The sequence below is a fragment of the Manacus candei genome, unplaced genomic scaffold (genome assembly GCF_025592945.1).
Source record: "Manacus candei isolate 608988 ecotype Guabito, Panama unplaced genomic scaffold, ASM2559294v1 h1tg000436l, whole genome shotgun sequence".
NCBI classification, from domain to species: domain Eukaryota; kingdom Metazoa; phylum Chordata; class Aves; order Passeriformes; family Pipridae; genus Manacus; species Manacus candei.
This window is the reverse complement of record NW_026138484.1, coordinates 1-19,763: the sequence shown is the minus strand read 5'-3', so window position 1 is coordinate 19,763 and position 19,763 is coordinate 1. Positions and strand designations below refer to the sequence as shown.

General features: G+C 71.0%; 4 protein-coding genes and 1 non-coding gene across 5 annotated transcripts; 2 read left to right on the top strand and 3 right to left on the bottom strand.

The window, feature by feature from the left end:
* Positions 1-30: 30 nt before the first annotated feature.
* LOC127465583 (small nucleolar RNA SNORD88) lies at positions 31-126 on the bottom strand. The gene has a single exon (XR_007902280.1). It is a non-coding gene; the product is annotated as a small nucleolar RNA SNORD88 (small nucleolar RNA).
* A 670-nt stretch (positions 127-796) lies between these two features.
* On the bottom strand, positions 797-2,832 carry RPS9 (ribosomal protein S9). The gene is given in 8 exon segments (XM_051776090.1): positions 797-841; positions 844-903; positions 905-992; positions 1,379-1,517; positions 1,520-1,564; positions 2,044-2,166; positions 2,381-2,485; positions 2,753-2,832. Coding segments are annotated over 7 exon segments (582 nt in total). The 5' UTR covers positions 2,478-2,485; positions 2,753-2,832; the 3' UTR covers positions 797-811.
* A 670-nt stretch (positions 2,833-3,502) lies between these two features.
* Positions 3,503-8,695, top strand: LOC127465580 (sphingosine kinase 2-like). The gene is given in 7 exon segments (XM_051776089.1): positions 3,503-3,578; positions 3,932-4,344; positions 4,773-4,916; positions 5,383-5,477; positions 5,962-6,077; positions 6,730-7,975; positions 7,977-8,695. Coding segments are annotated over 5 exon segments (2,055 nt in total). The 5' UTR covers positions 3,503-3,578; positions 3,932-4,344; positions 4,773-4,807; the 3' UTR covers positions 8,466-8,695.
* Positions 8,696-9,143: 448 nt separating this feature from the next.
* On the bottom strand, positions 9,144-14,166 carry LOC127465582 (D site-binding protein-like). The gene is made up of 6 exons (XM_051776091.1): positions 13,972-14,166; positions 12,095-12,260; positions 11,366-11,562; positions 10,441-10,778; positions 10,381-10,400; positions 9,144-10,271 (listed from the first exon to the last, which is right to left on the bottom strand). Exons 1-4 carry the CDS (start codon positions 14,164-14,166, stop codon positions 10,563-10,565), a joined length of 774 nt encoding a protein of 257 aa, XP_051632051.1. The 3' UTR covers positions 9,144-10,271; positions 10,381-10,400; positions 10,441-10,562.
* A 195-nt stretch (positions 14,167-14,361) lies between these two features.
* On the top strand, positions 14,362-18,336 carry LOC127465578 (zinc finger protein 865-like). The gene is given in 5 exon segments (XM_051776088.1): positions 14,362-14,477; positions 14,966-15,162; positions 15,164-15,277; positions 15,321-17,087; positions 17,089-18,336. Coding segments are annotated over 4 exon segments (3,165 nt in total). The 5' UTR covers positions 14,362-14,477; positions 14,966-14,992; the 3' UTR covers positions 18,203-18,336.
* The last annotated feature ends 1,427 nt before the right edge of the window (positions 18,337-19,763 follow it).

The following is a 19,763-nucleotide window of genomic DNA, read 5'->3' as shown; positions in this document are numbered from 1 at the left end:
ACCCAGACCCCCCCAAAACCCCCCTTGAGGGGCCCCCTCAGACCCCCCCGGGGTGTCAAAAGTGCCTGGGGGGGGCACAGGCGTCGTCAGGGGGTTCAGAGCCCAGTGCTGCCATCACGGGGGGGCCCCCCCAAAAACCTGCACACCCCATAAATCCCCCCCCCCAAATCCCACTCCTGGATCCCCAAATTCTCCCTCCGACCCCCTCTGGCCCCAAACCCCCCCCCCATTAACCCCCCCCAAACCCCCTTTAACCCCCACAACCCCTTTCAGACTCACCCTGGGGGTCCCTCCCGCTCCAGGGGGCTCCATTTTTTGGGGGTGGGGGGTCTCAACCCTCACTTCCCCCCTCCTCAAGCCCCCCCAAACCCCCCTTTTAACCCTCCAAAATCCCCTTTTAACCCCCCAAAAAACCCTCTTTTAACCCCTTAAACTCCTCCAACCTCCCCCAGACTCACCCTGAGGATCCATTTTTTTGGGCTGGGGGGGTCTCAACCCTCACTTTCCTCCCCCCTCAAGCCCCCCCAAACCCCCTTTAAACCCCTCTCAACCCCCCCCCTTTTAACCCCTTAAACTCCTCCAACCTCCCCCAGACTCACCCTGGGGGTCCATTTTTTGGGGTGGGGGGGTCTCAACCCTCCTCTTTGCCCCCCTTAGAGCCCCCAAACCCCCTTTAGACCGTCCCAAAACCCCTTTTAAACCCCCCCAAAACCCCCTTTTAACCCCCTTGACCTCCTCCCACCTCCCCCAGACTCACCCCGGGGGTCTCCCCCGCTCCGGGGGGGGCTCCGTTTTTTGGGGTGGGGGGGTCTCAATCCTCCTCCTCGTCCTCGCCCCCCCCCGGCCCCCCCCCTGGCCCTTCTTGGCGTTCTTCCTCTTGACCCTGCCGGGCCTGCCCCCCCCCGTAGGGGGAGCGCAGGGAGAAGTCGATGTGCTTCTGGGAGTCCAGGCGCACGATGAAGGACGGGATGTTCACCACCTGCTTCCTCACCCTGCGTTTGGGGGGGGGGCACAAGGGTTGGGGGGGTCAGAACCCCAAAAATCGGCACCTTTGGGACCCGAGCGGGACCCCCCCGGGGCACCCGGAGCCCACCTGGGGTGGGAAATGGGGGGGAAATGGGATGGGAAGGGGGAAAAAATGGTTCAGGAAGGAGGAAAAAGGGGTCTAGGAAGGTGCACCCCAAAAAAGGGAGGGTGTACCCCAAAAATCAGGGGGTCTGTCCGTGCCTGAGCCCCCCAAATTCAGTGTGTGGGGTTACCTGTGGTCTCCCCTTCACAAGGTGTACGGCCTGGGGGCCGCAGTGACCCTTGCCGAGCTCCCCAAATTCCTGGGGGTGGTCCCAGGGGGGTCCCGGGGGGGGTCCCCGGGGGCACCCACCGGATGTGGCGCTGGCGGATGAGCACCCGGGCGTGGTGGATGGACTTGGCCAGGCCCAGCTTGAAGACCTGGGTCTGCAGCCGGCGCTCCAGGAAATCCTCGATCTTCAGCCCCAGGATGTAATCCAGCTTCATCTTCCCTCGTCCAGCACCCCGATGCGCACCAGCCGGCGCAGCAGAGCGTTTCCTGGGGGGGAAAAATGGGGGGAAATGGTGAAAAACAGGGTGGAAAGGGGAAAAAATGGGGAGAAAATGGGAAAAAATGGGGGGAAACGGGGAAAAAATGGGGAGAAATGGGGAGAAACGGGGGAAAAATGGGGTGGAAATGGGAAAAAATGGGGGGGAAATGGGGAAAAACGGGGGAGGAAAGGCAGGAAAAAAAAGGGGGGAAAAGGGGAGGAAAGGTGGGAGGCAGGAAGAGGAAAAGGAGAAAAGTGGGGAGAGAAAAAGAAAGAGAAGGAAAGGAGGGGGGAAAAACACGGAAAAAAAAAGAAGGAACAAAAAACTGAAAAAGAAAACAGGAAAAATCACAAAAAATTGAAGGAAAAACCCAGAGAAAAAGGGAAAACCGGGGGGAAATAGAGGGGAAAAAAAAAGCTGAAGGAGCAGGAAAACGGGGGGGGGTTTGGGGGGTCCCAGAGGGGGTGAGACCCCCCAAAAACCCACCCTCGAAGAGGCGCCGCGGGTCCTTCTCGTCCAGCGTGAGCAGCTCCCGCGCGGCCTTGCGGATCTTGGCCAGGGTGAACTTCACCCGCCACACCTCCCGCTTGTTCCGCAGCCCGTACTCACCTGGGGGGGCAAATCTGGGGTCGGGGGGGGCCCCAAAACCCCCCAGGATCCCCCAAAACCCCCAGAGCCCAAAAACACCCCCTGGTTTGGGGGGAACGTCACCCTTCACACCTCCCGCTTGTTCCACGGCCCGTACACTCACCTGGGGGGGACATTTGGGGTCAGGGGGGGCCCCCAAAACCCCCCCGGACCCCTCGACCCCCCCCGAACTCACCGATGAGCTTCAGCTCCTGGTCGAGCCGGGACTTCTCGAAGGGTCTCCGGGGGGTCACGTAAGTTTTCCTGCACACCCAGCTCCGGGCGACCGGCATGGTGGGGGCTGGGGGGAGGGATGCGGGGGGTCAGACCCCTCCCCAAAATCCATCCACGGCCCCAGGAACCGCGACCCCCCCCCCCCCCCCCACGTGTTCCTCCCCGCTCTCCGCGCATGCGCACACCCCGCGCAGGCCGCGAGCGCTCCCCGGGCACCGCCCTCGCCCGTCCCGGGGGGCTCGGGGGGGCGGCCAAAGGGGACTCAGGGGCGCACGAGAATCCCCAGCAGGACCCCACAGACCGCCCGCCCCGGCGCGGCCCCGCCCGCCCGCACCTCAGCTCCGCGGCGGCCGCGGCGACGGAAAGAGGACCGGGCTTCGTGGGGCTGGTTTATATACCCCGGTGGGGAAGGACCCGCCCACTGACGCTGAGCAGCCAATGGAAAGTCACGGTGAGGGCGGCACCGGCCAATGGGAGCGCGCGTTGAGGAGCATAGAGAGCGGGAGCGGCTACACCAGGGGCTGCCATGTTTCCCTGAGGGCGGGGGGAGAGCGGAGGTCCTCCAAGGGAGTGCGGGTGACGCGGGGGGGACACAGAAGGACAGTGGGGGACATTGGAGGGCACAGGGCGACAAGAGGGACGTGGGGGGACACTGAGTACGTGGGGGAACACAGGGGGGCGTGGGATGACATTGGAAGGCCCCCAGGGACCTTGGAGGGGACGCCAGAGATCCATGACGCCTCGTTAATGTTAACAGCCCTGTTAATATTCATGAGCTCTTCCCAAAGCGCTGGGGAACAAGAACGACCCTGCAGCCCATTCCGGTCTTCTATTGGCTGTCTGAGCTGTCAGTCAGACCTGACAAACCTTGCCCCGCCCTCCTGGGGGCGTTGCCATGGCGACGGCGCCCCCATTCGGCGACCGGGCCTGCGCCCCCAACGCGCCCTCAGCAAAGATGGCGCGGCCGCGCCCTCACCACCCGCGGCCCGCAAGGGCGGCACCGCCCTCAACAGACATGGCGGCGGCGCGGGGGGCGGAGCGAGAGTTCTCATTGGCTGCGCGCAAGGGCTTCGCGCCGCGCCATTGGCTGGGAGGGCGGTGCTGGGGCCAGCGCTTCCGGGTCGGAGGTCACGGCGGCCGGAGGGGCGACGGCGGAGCCGGTGGGGACCGGGGGGGGACAAAGGAGGGGACACGGGGGTGGAGGGGGGGGTCACAGGGACACGGGGTGGGGGGGAAAACAGGGATGGGGGTGTAGCCGGTGGGGACCCGGGAACGGGAGAGGACAAAGGGCGGACACGGGGATGGGAGGACACGGGGGCGGGGGGGGCACCGGGAATGGGGGGGGGTCACCGGGACCGAGAATGTTCCTGGGGTTTGGGGGGAGCGTCACTGGGATTGGAGGGGGCCTGGGGGGCGTCACTGGGTTTGGGGGTCACTGGCATTTGGGGGAGGGGGGTCACTGGGATTGTTGACCCGGGGGAGTCCCCCCCTGACCCCCCCTCTCCCCCCTCAGCCCCCCCGGAACCCCCCCCCGGCCATGTCGGCCCCGGAGGAGCCGCTGCTCGAGGGGGATTTCGGGGGCCCCCCCGGCTCCGGGACGGGGGGGGGGTCCCCGGTACCGGCTCCGCCTGACGCGGACGGAGCTGCAGATCCGGGGGGGGGCCCGGGGGGGCCCCGCGGAGCCCCCCGTGCTGCTGGAGCACGTGGTGGGCTGTCACACCCTGCGGACCCCCGCCCTGCCCCGCGCCGCCTTCTTCGCCGTGTTCGCGTACCCGCCCCGCGCCCCCGGGGGGGGGTCCCGCCGCAGAAGGGCCCCCACGTTCCGCGCGGACGCGGCCCCGGACTACGAGGGGAACCGCGAGACGGCCGAGAGGTGGGCCAGGGTCATCCGGTGTCTGGCGAGGGGGGAGACCCCCCCCAAAAACGGTAATTGGGGAGGGAGGGGCTGGGGGGGTGGGCGAGGGTCAGCCGGTGTGTGGGGAGGGGGGAGACCCCCCCCAAAAACGGTAATTGGGGAGGGAGGGGCTGGGGAGGAGCTGGGGGAGGGTCTGGGGTTAAGGGGAGGGTCTTTGGGGTGGGAATTTGGGGGGTCCCTGTGCTGGGGATCTGGGGGGTCCCTGTGCTGGGGGGATCTCTGGGGTGGAAATCTGGGGGAGTCCCTGTGTTGGGGGGGTTCTTTGGGGTGGAAATTTGGGGGGTCCCTGTGCTGGGGGGGTCTCTGGGACAGGGTCAGGGGTGTCCCCAGCCCTCCCCCATTCCCCCGGGGGGGTCCCGGGGGTGATTCCAGGGCTGGATTTCGGGGGGTCCCTCCCTCCCCAGCCCTGACCCCCCCCCGTTTGGGGGTCCCCCCCCAGGGCTGCCCCCCGAGCCGCGGCGCCGGCGCCTCCTGATGCTGCTCAACCCGTTTGGGGGGCGCGGGAGGGCCCTGAGGCTGTGCCAGAGCCACGTCCTGCCCATGGTCTGCGAGGCTGGGATCAGCTTCAACCTCGTCCAGACCGGTCAGGGGGGGTCATGGGGGGGCACTGGGGGGCTCTGGGGGTCCCTGGGAGGGGTTGGGAGGGGTTTGGGGGGCACAGGAGGGCCCTGGGGCTGTGCCAGAGCCACGTCCTGCCCATGGTCTGCGAGGCGGGGATCGGCTTCAACCTCGTCCAGACCGGTCAGGGGGGGCACTGGGGGGGCCTGGGGGACCCTCGGCCATATGGGAGGGGTCTGGGGGTCCCTGGGCAGTCTGGGAGGGGGTTGGGGGGGTTTTGGGGGGGCTCAGAGTTCCGGCCTTGCCCATGGGCTGGGGGGCTGCACCGGCTTCAGCCCCAGCCAGTTCGGGGGTCCTGGGGGGGTTTGGGGGTTACTGGGGGGGTTTTGGGAGGTCCTGGGGGGGGTTGGGGGGTGCTGGGGGGGTTTGGGGGTTACTGGGGGGGTTTTGGGGGGGTTTGGGGGCTCCCTGACTGTCGTTTCCCCCCCCAGAGAGACCCAACCACGCCAAGGAGTTGGTGTCGGGGCTGAGCCTGGAGCAGTGGGACGGGATCGTCACCGTGTCGGGGGACGGGCTGGTGTTCGAGGTGAGACCCCCAGAGCCCCCCAAACCCCCCCCCAGACCCTCCTGAGCCCCCTCACACCCCCCAGGGGTGGAACCAGCCCCCCTAAAAGCCCCTGGGGGTGTCCCCAGGTGTGACCCAGCCCCATTGGTTCCCCCAGGTGGTGAAGGGGCTCCTGTTCCTGTGGGTTTTGGGGTGACCCAGGTGTCTTTCAGGTGCCCCCAGGTGTGACCCAGCCCCGTTGGTGTCCCCAGGTGTCTCTCAGGTGTCCCCAGGTGCCCCCAGGTGTGACCCACCCCTGTTGTTCCCCCAGGTGCTGAACGGGCTGCTGTCCCTGTGGGTTTTGGGGTGTCCCAGGTGTCCCCAGGTGTGTCCCAGGTGCCCCCAGGTGTGACCCAGCCCTGTTGGTTCCCCCAGGTGCTGAACAGGTTCTTGTCCCTGTGGGTTTGGGGGTGACAGAGATGCCCCCAGGTGCCCCCAGGTGTGACCAGCCCTGTTTCTGCCCCAGGTGCTGAACGGGCTGCTGTCCCGCCCGGACTGGGCGCTGGCCCTGCGGGTGCCCCTCGGGGTCCTGCCCTGCGGCTCCGGGAACGGGCTGGCGGCTGCTCTCAACTGCCACGCGGGGTGAGGGGGCACGGGGGGAATGGGGGGGCATTGGGGGGGCATTGGGGGGCATTGGGGGGCATTGGGGGCACAGGGGGGGACAGGGGGGCATTGGGGGGCATTGGGGGGACATTGAGGGGGCATTGAGGGGGCATTGGGGACAGGGGGGGCACAGGGGGGCATTGGGGGACATTGGGGGGGCATTGGGGGACATTGAGGGGGCATTGGGGGACAGGGGGGGACATTGGGGGACAGGGGGTCATTGGGGCATGTCCCCAGCCTGTCCCCAGCCCTGGGGGTGTCCCTGCTCCTGCTGCTGTGCTGGGGGTCCCTGTGTGACCCTGTGTGACCCCGTGTGACACATCCCTGTGCCCCCCATGCCCCCCATGACCCCCCTCTCTCTCTCTCTCTCTCCCCAGGCTCCCCCCGGCCCTGGGGGTCTCTCTGCTCCAGAACTGCTCCCTGCTGCTGTGCTGGGGGTCCCTGTGTGACCCCGTGTGACACATCCCTGTGCCCCCCATGCCCCCCATAACCCCTCTCTCTCTCTGTTTCTCTCTCCCCAGGCTCCCCCCGGCCCTGGGGGTGTCCCTGCTCCAGAACTGCTCCCTGCTGCTGTGCTGGGGGTCCCTGTGCCCCCCATAACCCCTCTCTCTCTCTGTTTCTCTCTCCCCAGGCTCCCCCCGGCCCTGGGGGTCTCTCTGCTCCAGAACTGCTCCCTGCTGCTGTGCCGGGGCTGGGCCGCCCCCCTGGACGTGCTCTCGGTGTCGCTGGGCTCGGGTGCCCGGCTCTGGTCGGTGCTGGCCGTGGCCTGGGGGTTGGTGGCCGAGGCCGACGTGGGCAGCGAGCGGCTGCGGCGCCTCGGCCCCGCCCGGTTCCTGCTGGCGGCGGCCGCGCGGCTGCTGGTGCTGAGCACACACCGGGCACGGCTGGCCTGGCTGCCCCCCCAGGAGGGCACAGATAACGGGGTGGGCATGGACACTGGGAGGGACAGGGACACCCCGACACGGCTGGCCTGGCTGCCCGCCCAGGAGGGCACGGACAGCGGGGTGGGGATGGACACCAGGATGGACAGGGACACCCCGACACAGCTGGCGTGGCTGCCCGCCATGGAGGGCATGGATAATGGGGTGGGCATGGACACTGGGAGGGACAGGGACACCAGGATGGACAGGGACACCTGGACACGGCTGGATAACGGGATGGACCTGGAGAGCAGGATGGACAGGGACACCAGGATGGACGGGGACAACAGGATGGACACCGGGAGGGACAGGGACACCAGGACACGACTGGATAACAGGACAGAGCTACCAGCCCTGGAACACGTGGATAACGGGATGGAGAGGGATAATGAGGGACAGCAGGACACCAGGACAGGGCTGGGAAGAAGGATGGACCCGCCAGCCCTGGAACACGTGGATAACGGGTTAAACCGGAATAACGGGACCAACAGGGACAGCTGGACACAGCTGGATGGAGGGACACAGCTGGACACCAGGACACAGCTGGACACGGGGACACAGCTGGACACCAGGACACAGCTGGACAGAGGGACACAGCTGGACAGGACACAGCTGGACAGAGGGACACAGCCGGACACCAGGACACAGCCGGACCCGGGGCCCCCCCCCGGCCCCCAGGCCTGCCCTGCCCCGCAGTGCCACCAGTGTCACCTGTTCCACGGCCTTTGGGGACCCCCCCCGGGGACCCCCCCCGGGGACCCCGACCTGTCCCGGGCCGTGTCCGACCCCGGGCTCTGCGACGGGGACGGGGGGGGCTGGGGGGACACCCCGGGGCAGGGGGGCACCCCGAATAATAACGGGGCCACCCCAAATAATAACAGGGACACCCCGGGGCAGGGGGGCACCCCGAATAACAACGGGGACACCCCAAATAACAACGGGGCCACCCCAAACAACAGGGCCACCCCGAATAACGGGGCCACCCCAAATAACATCGGGGCGCCCCCGCCCGGGCCCCCCCCAGTGCCCCCAGCGGGGCCCCCCCGACGACCTTTTGGTGCCGCTGGGGCAGGCGCTGCCCCCGGGCTGGGTGTCCCTGGAGGGGGACTTCGTGCTGGTGGTGGCCCTGTCCCCGTCCCACCTCGGCGCCGACCTGGTGGCCGCCCCCCGGGCCCGCCCCGACGACGGGCTGCTGCACCTGCTCTTCGTGCGGGGGGGCGTCTCCCGGGGGTCCCTGCTCCGCGCCCTCCTCGCCATGGCCCGGGGGGGCGACCCCGGGGGGGGCCCCGGGACCCCCCTGAGCCGCGTCCCCGCCCGGGCCTTCCGCCTGGAGCCCCTCGGGGGGGGCACCATGACCGTGGACGGGGAGAGGGTCCCGTGCGGGCCCGTCCAGGGGCAGCTGCACCCCGGGCTGGCCCGGGCCATCATGGCCCTGCCCCCCAAGTGAGGGGGGACACCCCCAGGGACCCCCGGGCCATCATGGCCCTGCCCCCCAAGTGAGGGGGGACACCCCCAGGGACCCCCAGGCCATCATGGCCCTGCCCCCCAAGTGAGGGGGGGACACCCCCAGGGACCCCCGGGCCATCATGGCCCTGCCCCCCAAGTGACCCCCGGGGGACAGGGACACCCCCAGGGGACAGGGACACACCCGGGCCATCATGGCCCTGTCCCCCAAGTGACCCCAGGGGACAGGGACATCCCCGGGCCATCGTGGCCCTGCCCCCCAAGTGAGAGGGGACACCCCTCAGGGACCCCCCCCAGGGGACAGGAGGGACACCCAAGGGACCCTGGGGGCGTGGGGGAGGACCAGGGGCTTTGGGAGACCCTCAGGTGGTCGGGGAGGAGGCCCTGAGGGTTTGGAGGGACCTCAGGGGTCTGGGGGGCCCCTGAGACTCGGGGAGGGGTTCAGGGGTCCCTGTAGGCCCCAGGTGTCCAGTGACACCCCCCCCCGGGACATTGGGGACCCTCTGGGGGGTTTGGGGGGTCCTTGGGGGGGGGTCCCTGTGCCCCCCCCCTCCTCATGTCTGTGCAATAAAACCCAATTGTGGAGTGACCCCTGAGTGTGAGTGGGGGGTGGGCTCTGCCCCCCCCATCCCAGTGCCCCCCCTATGCCCATCCCAGTCCTCCCAGTTCAAGCTCCCAGTTCAGGGTCTGACGTTTATTCTGTACAAAAACCCCACCCCCCCCGGCCGCCCCTCCCCCACACCCGGGGGGGGGGTCACGACCCCCAAAAACCCACGTGGGGGGGTGGGGGAGGGGCAGTAAAGTGGTCAAAGTGCGGGGGGGGGGGTTGGGGGGTGACGGGGACCCCCCCCCCATCCCCTCCCAGTAACGCTACTGGCCTGAACTGGAAATGGGTCACTGGGGGGGGCTGGGGGGGCACCGGGACCCCCCAAATTTGTGCTTTGACCCGGCCCGGGGGGGGGCCGGGAATAAATATTTACAAAGGGGGGGGAGGGGAGGGGAGACCCCCCTGGGAGGGGTCTGGGAATCCGGGGGGGAATCCAGGGGGGATTGGGGGGATCCAGGCAGGACTGGGGGGGATCCAGGACGGGGGCGGCACCCGGAGGGCTGGGGGGGGTCTCAGTCCTGTGTCCCCCCCCGGGGTCGGTTCTGGGTGGATCCAGATCCCGGTTCTGGGTCAGGGGCGGGTCCTGGAAGTGGATCCCTGAACTGGATCCCAGTGCCGGATCCCTGAGCCAGATCCCAGCCCCATTCCCGGGCTGTTTCCCAGCTCTGGATCCCAGCTCTGGATCCTGCTCCTGCTGATGCTCCCACACGGATCCCCCGGGATTGTCTGTGGAGTCCTGGGTGGTGCTGCCCCATCCCGGATCCTGCCCCAGGTCCTGGATCCCCCCGGGCTGCTCCGGATCCTCCCGCCGTGTCCTGAGTTCTCCCGCGGCGTCCCGGGGCCCGCTGTGGGGTCCTGGCTCACCCTGGGCTGTCCCGGGTTGCTCTGTGGTGTTCCAGGTCATCCCAGGCTGTCCCAGATCGCTCCACAGGGTCCCAGATCTCTCTGGCCCGTTCTGGATCACTTCGGAACGTTCCATAAAATTCCAGATCACTCCAGAGCGTCCCAGCTCATCCCAGATCACTCCAGAGCGTCCCAGCCTGTTCCAGATCTCTCCAAGGTGTCCCAGAACATTGCAGATCTCTCCAAGGTGTCCCAGATCACTCGAGGCTGACCCAGCTCGTCCCAGATCTCTCCAGGCTCTCCCAGATCACTCCAGGGTGTCCCAGATCACTCCACGGGCTCCCAGATCACTCTGGGTTGTTCTGGATCACTCCAGGGTGTCCCAAACATTCCAGATCACTCCAGGGTGTCCCAGATCTCTCTGGGCTCTCCCAGATCTCTCCAGGACGTCCCAGTTCACTCCGGGCTCTCCCAGATCGCTCCAGGGTGTCCCACATCTCTCCAGAACATCCCAGATCTCTCCAGGTTCTCCCAGATCACTCCAGAACATCCCAGTTCCCTCCGGGCTCTCCCAGCTGTGCCCCAGAGCGTCCGGGGCCATCCCAGCCCGTCCCCCCGTGCCCCCCTGCCCTAGAGCTGCCCGTGCCGGGCCTCGTATCGGGCAAGGATGGCTCGGAAGCGCTGGAGCTCCCGGCGCGCCGCCGCCACCTCGAGCCGCAGCGCCGCGTTCTCGCGCTCCAGGAAGGCGGCTCGCACCGAGATCTGGTTCTCCTTCAGCCGCCGAGCGTCCCGCGAGCGCTTCGCCGCCGCGTTGTTGCGGGAGCGCCGGCTCCAGTACTTCTCGTCCTGGGGGGGACGGACAGACAGACAGCTCAGGGACAGACAGACAGCTCAGGGACACACAGACAGACAGACAGCTCAGGGACAGACAGACAGCTCAGGGACACCCCTGGGATATGGGATGTTGTTATGGGAGCGCCGGCTCCAGTACTTCTCGTCCTGGGGGGGACAGACGGACAGCTCAGGGACAGCTCAGGGACAGACAAACAGCTCAGGGATGGACAGACAGCTCAGGGACAGACAGACAGACAGACAGCTCAGGGACAGACAGAGACACCCCTGGGAAATGGAGCGTTCTTATGGGAGCGCCGGCTCCAGGACTTCTCATCCTGGGGGGGACGGACAGACAGACGGCTCAGGGACGGACAGACACACAGACACATCTCAGGGACACCCCGGGGACACGGGAATCCCACAGCAGGAGGGACCCCCCCCAGGGACACAGAGACCCCCCCCAGACACAGAGACCCCCCAAGAGAGAGGGACCCTCCCAGGGACCCTCCCAGGGACCCCCCTATTCCTGCCCCCCCCCCCCCCCCAGACTTTGGGGGTTCCCTCCCTGCCCCCCCCCCCCCAATTTGGGTGCCCCCCACCTTCTGCTCCTCGGGCACGTGGACCTTCCTGGCCTTCCTGGCGATGGGTTGGGGCCTCAGCTCGTCCTGGGAGAAGCGGAGCCGCCGCGGGTCGAAGGGGCCCCCCCCGGGCCCCCCCCCGGGCCCCCCCAGCTCCGCCTCCAGCAGCGGCTCCCCCGGCGGGGGGGGCGAGGGGGGGCCCCGGGGGGGGCCGGGGGCTGCGGGGGGGAGGGTTAGAGCGGGGGGGGGCACTGGAGGGGGGTCCCGTGGTGAGGGAGGGGGAGAGCGGGGTCCCAGACCCCCCGGGACAGGATGGGGGGCCCCCACAGCCTGGGGGGGGCACTGGGGGGGTCCCGGTTAAATCGGGGGGGGGGCAATGGGGTGATGACCCCTCCCAGCAGAACAGGGCCAGGGGGGTCCCCACAACCCCGGGGGGGTCCTCAGAGCCCTGGGGGGGTCCCCACAATCCTGGGTGGGTTCCCCACAACCCTGGGGGGTCCCCACAGCCCGGGGGGGGGCCCTGTCGCGACGAGAGGGGCCTCCCCGGGGGGTCTCTATCGCGACATGGGGCGGTCCGTGGAGCGGCCCCGCCCCCCCGCACGTGCAGGGGCGGGGCTTGTGGAGGGGGCGGGAGGACCCCGCGCTGGCCCCGCCCCCTCCCCCCCATTTCAGGGTCCCCACGAAGTTCTGGGTCGCCCCCCCGGGACCCCCCCCGCTTTTAACCCCCCCCCCGGGTTCCCCCCCCCTCACCGGGCGGCCGCTCGTGGCCGGGGGGCTCGGGGGGGCTGGGGGGCAGCCCGTGCTCCCGCAGGAACTCGTCCAGGTCCACGTACTCCAGGTCCCCCGGGGGGGGGCGGGGGGGGCGGGGGGGGCACCCCGGGCCGCTCCCACGGGGGGGGAGGGGCGGCGGCCGCGCCTACGAAACCCCCGCGGCTCCCGCCCGGCTCCTCCATCCTGGGGGGGGGGGGGGGGCACGGAGGGGGGGGGTGAGACCCCCGAACCCCCCCGACAACAAATACCCCCCCCCCCCAACAATTACCCCCCCAAAAAAACCCCCAATTCCCATCCGGACCCCCAAAGACCCCCGCAAAAAAAACCCCCAACCCCCCCAATTTCCCCCCCGAACCCTCCCCAAATCCCCCCCCCCCCCCCCCCGCGGGACACACGTGCCCCCCCCACGTGACGGCTCCACACGCGTGGGGGACACGGGACGCGCGGGGGGGGGGAGGGGAGGGGAGGGGGGGGGCGGCACGTGCGGCGGTCACGTGGGGGGATCCCCCGCCCCCACGTGCGGCTTCACCTCGGGTGACCCCGGGACGGGACCCGCGGGGGGGGGCACCGGGAACGACGGGGGGGGACAGGGAATTGGGGGGGACACCGGGAATTGGGGGGGGGCACCGGAGAGGGAATGGGGGGGGACACCGGGAACTGGGGGGGGGGACACCGGGAATTGGGGGGGTCACAGTGAATGGGGGGGGCACAGGGCCCCCCCGGTTGTCCCCCCCCCATCCCCGGGTCCTGCCGTCCCCTCCATCCCCCCGATCCCGGTCCCCCCCCATTCCCGGTGCCCCCCCCGGGTGTCCCTGTCCCGGTGTCCCCTCAGGGGTCTCTGACCCCCCCAAATCCCGGTGTCCCCCCCCCCCATCCCCACCTGTCTCAGGATGGTCCCGGTGCCCTCCAGGGGTTCCTGACCCCCCCCAATTCCGGTGTCCCCCACATCCCCGGTGTCCCCCCATTCCCACCTGTCTCGGGTGGTCCCGGTGTCCCCCCCATAATTACCGGTGTCCCCCCCCAATTCCCAGACCTCCCCCCCCATCCCCGGTGTCCCCCCATCCCCGGTGTCCCCCCCCATTCCCGGTGTCCCCCCATCTGTCCCACCTGTCTCGGGTGGTCCCGGTGCCCTCCGAGCCCCGCGGGGGGCGCTGCGCCCGGGAGAGGGCGTGGCCTACGCTGACCCCGCCTACCCCTTTGCTCTCGGCCAATCCCCGCCCGCCTCGCGCGCCGCCCACGCCTTCGTCCCCGCCCACCGCGCGGAGGGGCGGGGCTTGTGCGAGCAAACCACGCCCCGTCCGCGCACGCTGCGAGGTTCGGATTGGTCCGCCCCGCCCCGGGCCACGCCCCCGCCGCGGGTGAAGCCCCGCCCCTCGCGCACAAAGTAGGGTACCACCCCCTTCTCTTGGCCCCGCCCCCTGGCGGCGCGCGCGGCCAATGGGAGCGCGGAGGGCGTGGCCTCGGTCAGGCGGCGCGGCCATGAGGGGGCGGGGCCTGACCTACATTGGACCAATCGGGTGGCGCGCGGAGGGCGGGGCCTGACCCAGTTTTGGCCAATGGGGAGCGGGAGGGTCCGGCGGGAGGGGGCGGGACACGTGGGGCCGCACGTGCCGCGCGCTCTTAAAGGGGCCGCGCGCCTTTAAAGGGGCCGCGCCTTGCGGAGGGGGAGGGGGGCGTTCCCACGGCCCTGCGGGACTCCCGGAGGCCCCCCCGCCCCCCCGCCATGACGTCACAGCCCTCCCGGACTCCCAGAATCTCCCTTTTCCTCCCCAAAATTTCCCCGCGCCCCCTCCCCGCTGCTCCCCGTTCCCACGCTCTGTCGTCACTTCCGCCACGGGGCGTGGCCGCTTCCTAACCGGATTCTCTGATTGGCCGGAGCAACGCCCGCCGGCCATCTTTGAAGTGGTCCCGAAGCTGCGGCCGCCATGTTCGGTGCGGGCATCCCCCGGGCGCCATCTTGGCTGAGGGCAGGCGGCCGCCATCTTGTCTCGGCCCGCGGCGCGCGCGGGGCTGCGCCGCCATCTTGGACGGGGAGACGCCGCCGGCGCCATCTTTGGTGTGGGCAAAGCCCCCCGCCCCGACCCCGGGGGTCCCCGCGGCCCCCCCGGCGCGCGCAGGGCCGGGGGAGGGTCCCGCTGGTTTTGGGGGGGCCCCGGCCCCGCCGTTCCCGCGCTCCGGGGCTCTCCGGGGGTTGCGGGGCGTGGGAGGGGCGGGACCCCCGGCGGGGGGTTCCGGATCCGGTTCCGGCGGGGGCGGCGCGTCCGGCCCGGCCCGTCCGTGCGGGGCTCGGGGCGGCCCCGGGACCCCCCGACCCCCCCCCGGGACCCCCGATCCCCTCCCGGGACCCCCCGGGATCCCCCAGGTGAGTGACCCCCCCCCCCCCAGCGCCGGGCTCACCCCCCCCCCGCGGCTCCGGGACCCCCGAACATCCCCCCAGGGGCGGCTGCGCCCCCAGAACCCCCCCAGGGCTGCGGGGACCCCTCAGGCCCCCCCGGGCTCACAGACCCCCCCCAAAAACTCACGGGGACCCCCAAACCAGCCCCGGGTCGGACCCCCGGGCTCCTCCCCCCCACTTGGAGCTCAAACCCCCCCCAAAACCCCCCGAGGGGACCCCAAATCCCCCCCCAGCCCCCTCCCGGCTGTTCCTGACCCCCCCCATCCCTGAGTCCCCCCTAAACCTCAAATCCCCCCCAAACCCCCACAGGGACCCCCCAGGTCCCCTCCCAGCCCTTCCCCTGCTCCCCTCCCACCCCCCCGGGGCGCAGCCCCCCAAAAACCCCGCGGGGACCCCGATTTCGCGGCCCCCCCGCCCCTCAAAGCCCCCCCCAAACCCCTCCCGTGCCCTCCCAGGTGCCCCCCCGGCTCTGGGGGTGGGCGATGGAGACCAACGTGAGCGACGAGAGCGGCCACTTCCAGTCGTACCCCTTCGACTTCCTGGACTTCCTGACCCACCAGCGCCCGGAGCCGCCGGAGCCCTTCGAGCCCCCCAAGGCGCTGCCCCTCCCCCCGCCCCCCTTCGAGTACCCCCCCCCCGACCGGGGCCCCCCCCTTCGACCGCCCCCCCCCGCCCAAGCACAAGCCCGAGGCTGCTGCTTCTTCCTCCTCCTCCTCCTCCTCCTCCTCCTTGACCTCCTCGTCCCCGGCGCAGCCCAAGAAGCCGGAGGGCCCTTTGGGGGGTCCCGCGGGGGCCCCCCCGTACCCGCCCCCCGCCCCTGCCCCCCCCGCCCCACCAGCCCCTCTTCGAGGCCGCCGGCGCCTTCCCCGCCCCGCAATGGGGCATCGTGGACCTGTCGGGGCACCAGCACCTCTTCGGGGGGCTCAAACGGGGCGGGGCCGGCGCGGGGGCCACGCCCGGGACCCCCCCGGCGCCGCCCGAGTCGGGGTCGAAGGAGGAGCGGAGCTACTTCCGGCGGCTCAAGTACCTGGTGGAGCGGCGCTTCCCCTGCGCCGCCTGCCCCAAGGCCTTCCGCCAGGCGGCCCAGCTGGTGCAGCACGTGCAGGCCCACGGCGCCGAGCGGCCCTACGAGTGCCGCACCTGCGGCCGCACCTACAGCCACGGCTCCAGCCTCGTGCGGCACCGGCGCTGCCACCGCGACGCCCCCGACGACGCCGGCGCGGCCACCGTGGCCGCCGCCACGTCCAGGGCGCTGCCGGCGCCTAGCGGGGCCCCCCGCGGTCCTGGCGTTGGCCAACGGGGTCAACGTGAGCCCCGGCGGGGTCAACGCGGTGCCCAACGGGGTCAACCCCTTGGCCGGCGGGGTCGGCGCCGTGCCCAACGTCAGCGCGGCGCCCAACGGGGTCAACGCGGCGCCCAACGGAGTCAACGGGGTCAACGTGGCGGCGAGCGGGGTCAGCACAGTGCCCAACAGGGTCAACGCTGTGCGTGGCATCAACGTGGCTCCCAACGGGGTCAACCCGGCAGCACCTGGCGGGGTCAACGCGGGACACGGCACGGCCACGGTGACGCCTGGCGGGATCAACGCGGGACCCAACGGGGTCAACGTGACGCCCAACGGGGTCAACGCGACGCCCAACGTCAACGTGACGCCCAACGTCAACGTGACACCCAACGGCATCAACGCCTTGGCCAACGGGGTCAACCTGGTGGCGCCCGGCGGGGTGACGGTGGCCGTGGCCAACGGGGTCAACGCGGCGCTGGGCGGGGGTCATCCCGGTGCCGAGCGGGGTCATCCTGGCGCCGGGCGGGGTCCCCCTGGCGCCCGCGGGGGCGGCGCCGGCCCCGGGGGGGCGCGGGCGGGGCGGCCCCGGGGGGCGCGGAGGGCCCGTTCGCGTGCCCGCTGTGCTGGAAGGTGTTCAAGAAGCCGAGCCACCTGGCGCAGCACCAGATCATCCACACGGGCGAGAAGCCCTTCACCTGCGCCGCCTGCGGCCGCAGCTTCAACCGGCGCGAGAGCCTCACGCGCCACGTCAAGACGCACGCGGGGCCGCGGCGCGTGCCCTGCCCGGTGTGCGGGAAGGAGTTCCGCGACGCCGCGTACCTGCTGCGGCACCAGGCCAGCCACGGCGGGCCCCGCCCCGCCCACCGCTGCGACGTCTGCGGCAAGGCCTACGCCGCGCCCCAGAGCCTCCTGCGGCACCGCCGCGCCCACGCTGCCGCCGCCGCCGAGCCGGGCCCGGGGGGCGCGGGGGGCACGGGGGGCGGCGCGGGGGCCTTGGCGCGGGCCAATCCCCCCCCCGGGGCGGCGCCGGGCGGGCGCAGCTTCGGCTGCGCGGTGTGCGGGCGGGCGTTCGGGCGGCGCGAGACCCTGCGGCGCCACGAGCGCATCCACACCGGGGAGAAGCCGCACGAGTGCGGGGTGTGCGGGAAGCGCTTCCGCGAGTCCTTCCACCTGCGCAAGCACCGCGTGGTGCACACGCGGGAGCGGCCCTACCGCTGCGACCTGTGCGGCAAGGCCTTCGGCTACCCCCAGAGCCTCACCCGCCACCGACAGGTCCACCGCCCGCCCGCGCCCGCCCCGGACCCCGGCGAGCCCCCCCCCGGCCGGGCTGGGCTGCGGCGCCTGCGGGCAGCGCTTCCCCGACCTGCTCCGCGCCGCCGCCGCCGCCGCCGCCCACCAGGAGCTGCCGGGGCCGGGGGGGGCCGAGCGCCCGCCCGGCTGCGACACCTGCGGGCAGGTGTTCGGCTTCCTGGAGAACCTGGTCTGGCACCGCCTGGTGCACCCCGCGCCGCCCGAGCGGCCGCCGATGGCCGGGGGGGCAGCGGGAGGAGGAGGAGGAGGAGGAGGAGGAGCAGGAGCAGCCCCCCCGTGTGCCCCCGAGGCCCCGCGGGCGGTGCCGCGCCCCGGGCGCTTCCCCTGCGGCACCTGCGGGCGCAGCTTCAAGCGGTTCCTGGCGCAGGTGACCCACAAGTACGTGCACCTGGCGCGGCGGCCGCGCCACTGTGGGGCCTGCGGGCGCCGCTGCGCCGGCGCCTACGAGCTGCTGCTGCACCGGCGGCGGCACCTGCGCCGGCGGCCCTGGCCCTGCGGCGGCTGCGGGCGGCGCTTCTGGGCGGCCGCGCTGCTGCGGCGGCACCGGCGCCGCTGCCTCGCCCGCCTGCGCTGCCGCACCTGTGGCCGGGCCTTCCGCCGCGCCCGGGCCCTGCGGCGGCACCGCGCCGGACACGCCGGGGCCGGGCCCCTGCGCTGCCCCCGCTGCGCCAAGCGCTTCGCCCACCCCGCCGGCCTGGCCGAGCACCAGCGCCGGCACCGCCCGGCGCGGCCGCGGCGCTGCCGGACCTGCGGGGAGACCTTCGGGCGCCGCTCGGAGCTGCTGGAGCACCGGCGCCGGCACCGGGGCGAGGACGTTTACCGCTGCGAGCGCTGCGGGAAGGGATTCTTCTACCTGCCCTGCGTCCTGCGGCACCAGCGCGGCCACGAGCGGCGGCCGCGGGGCCCGCGCTGCCCCAACTGCTGCCGCCGCTTCGGCGACGCCCGGCGCCTGCGCCGGCACCTGGCCGGGCACGAGGCCGGGCGGCCCTTCCCCTGCCGCGCCCGCGGGGACCCCCTCGGCACCCCCGAGGAGGGGCCGCGGCAGCACCGGCGGCACCGCGGGGGCACCGCGGCCGGGGCGGCCCCGGGGGAGTGAGGGGAGGGCGCCGGGGGGGTGTCGGTGCCGCGGGACACGGCTCGGGGGGCTCGGGGGGGTCGGCGTGGTGGGACACTGTTTGGTGGGGTCACAGCACGGTCATGGCATGGGGGGACGCAGCTGGACACGGCTCGGCACAGCGTGGGCTGGCACGGCAGGGCGTGGATTGTCACGGTGCCAAACCACCTGTCACGGCTCCACACGGCTCGGCACGGGCTGACACGGCCTGGCACAGCAGGAACACGGCCTGGCACAGCTCGGCACGGCAGGAACACGGCCTGGCACAGCTCGGCACAGCAGGAACACGGCCCGGCACGGCTCAGCACAGTGGGACAGAACTTGGGGCAGCTCCACGTGGTCCTTCACGGTGTGACACGGCTCAGCACGGACTTGTCAGGAGATGACACGCCCCAACACGCCTCGTCATGGCCTGACACGGTTCATCACGGTGTGACACAGCCCAACACGCCTCACCACGGCCTGACACTGTGATGTGACACGCCCCAACACGCCCCAACACGCCTCACCACGGCCCTGCGTCGTTTACCGTGTCCTCACCACCCCACTGGACACTCGGACATGGACCTCCCACCCGGAGTGCTCGGACGTGACCCCCCACCCTCGACCAGACCCGTGGGACCCCCAGACCCCCCCGGGGCTCCCAGACCCCCCCAAGGACCCCCAGACCCCCCCTGGGCTCCCCCGACCCCCCCCCGGGGTCCATGAACTCTAAATCTCCAAAAATCGAATCTCTGCGCTCGCGGCCCCTCCCCCACCCGGGGGGTCCGGCGGGGGGAGGGGCGGGGTGGGGGAGGGGCCGCGGCCGTGCTGTACGGGGGGAGCCGGTTGGAGCCGGTTGGAACCGGAATAAACCGGAGCGACTGCGGGCGGGGGAGGGGCCTGAGTGTGTGCGGCCGGGGGGCGATGGGGGGGATGGGGGGGGTTGGTCCATGAGGGGCTGGGATGGGTTCCGTGGGACGTGGGTTGGTTGGACGATGGGTTGGCGTTGGGTTGGTTGGGTTGGTTGGGTGGGTTTGATGGTGGGTTGGGTGATGGGGGGTGGGTTGGTTGGTTGGGCGACGGGTTTGGCCCATGGGAAGGTTGGGTGGGTGATGGGTGGTTGGATCATGGGTTGGTTCATGAGTTGGGTGAGAGGGGGTTGGTTGAGTGATGGGTTGGGTGATCAGTTAGTTGGTTGATGGTGGGTTGGGTTGGTTGGGTGATCAGTGTGTTGGGGTTGGGTTGGGTCATGGGTTGGTTGGTTGATGTTGGGTTGGGTTGGTTGGGTGATGGGTTGGGTTGACTGTGGGTTGAGTGATGGGTTGGTTGGTTGATGGGTTGGGTGATCAGTGTGTTGGTTGATGTTGGGTTGGGTCGTTGGTTGGTTGGGTGATGGGTTGGGTGACAGGTTGGACCATGGACAGGTTGGGGGGTTTGTGGGGTGGTTTGATCGTGGGTTAGGGAGGGGGTTGGGGGGTTGGGGGGTTGGTTGGGGGGTCGGTTTGTCCATGTGTCGATTGGCTCAGGGGTGAGTTGGTCGTTGGGTTGGTCGGGGGTCATT

Bases quoted from the DNA above. Each gene is read 5' to 3' on its own strand.
- LOC127465582 (XM_051776091.1), bottom strand. From the start codon at position 14,166: ATGGCGCCGGCGGCGTCTCCCCGTCCAAGATGGCGGCGCAGCCCCGCG. The intron at 11,563-12,094 runs GTGAGGGGGGGG...TCCCCCCCGCAG, and splicing joins CGGCCACGAGCGGCCGCCCG to CCCCCGGCCCCCCCCGGGGC. The intron at 10,779-11,365 runs GTGGGGGGCACC...CGTCCCCCCCAG, and splicing joins ACGTGCCCGAGGAGCAGAAG to GACGAGAAGTACTGGAGCCG.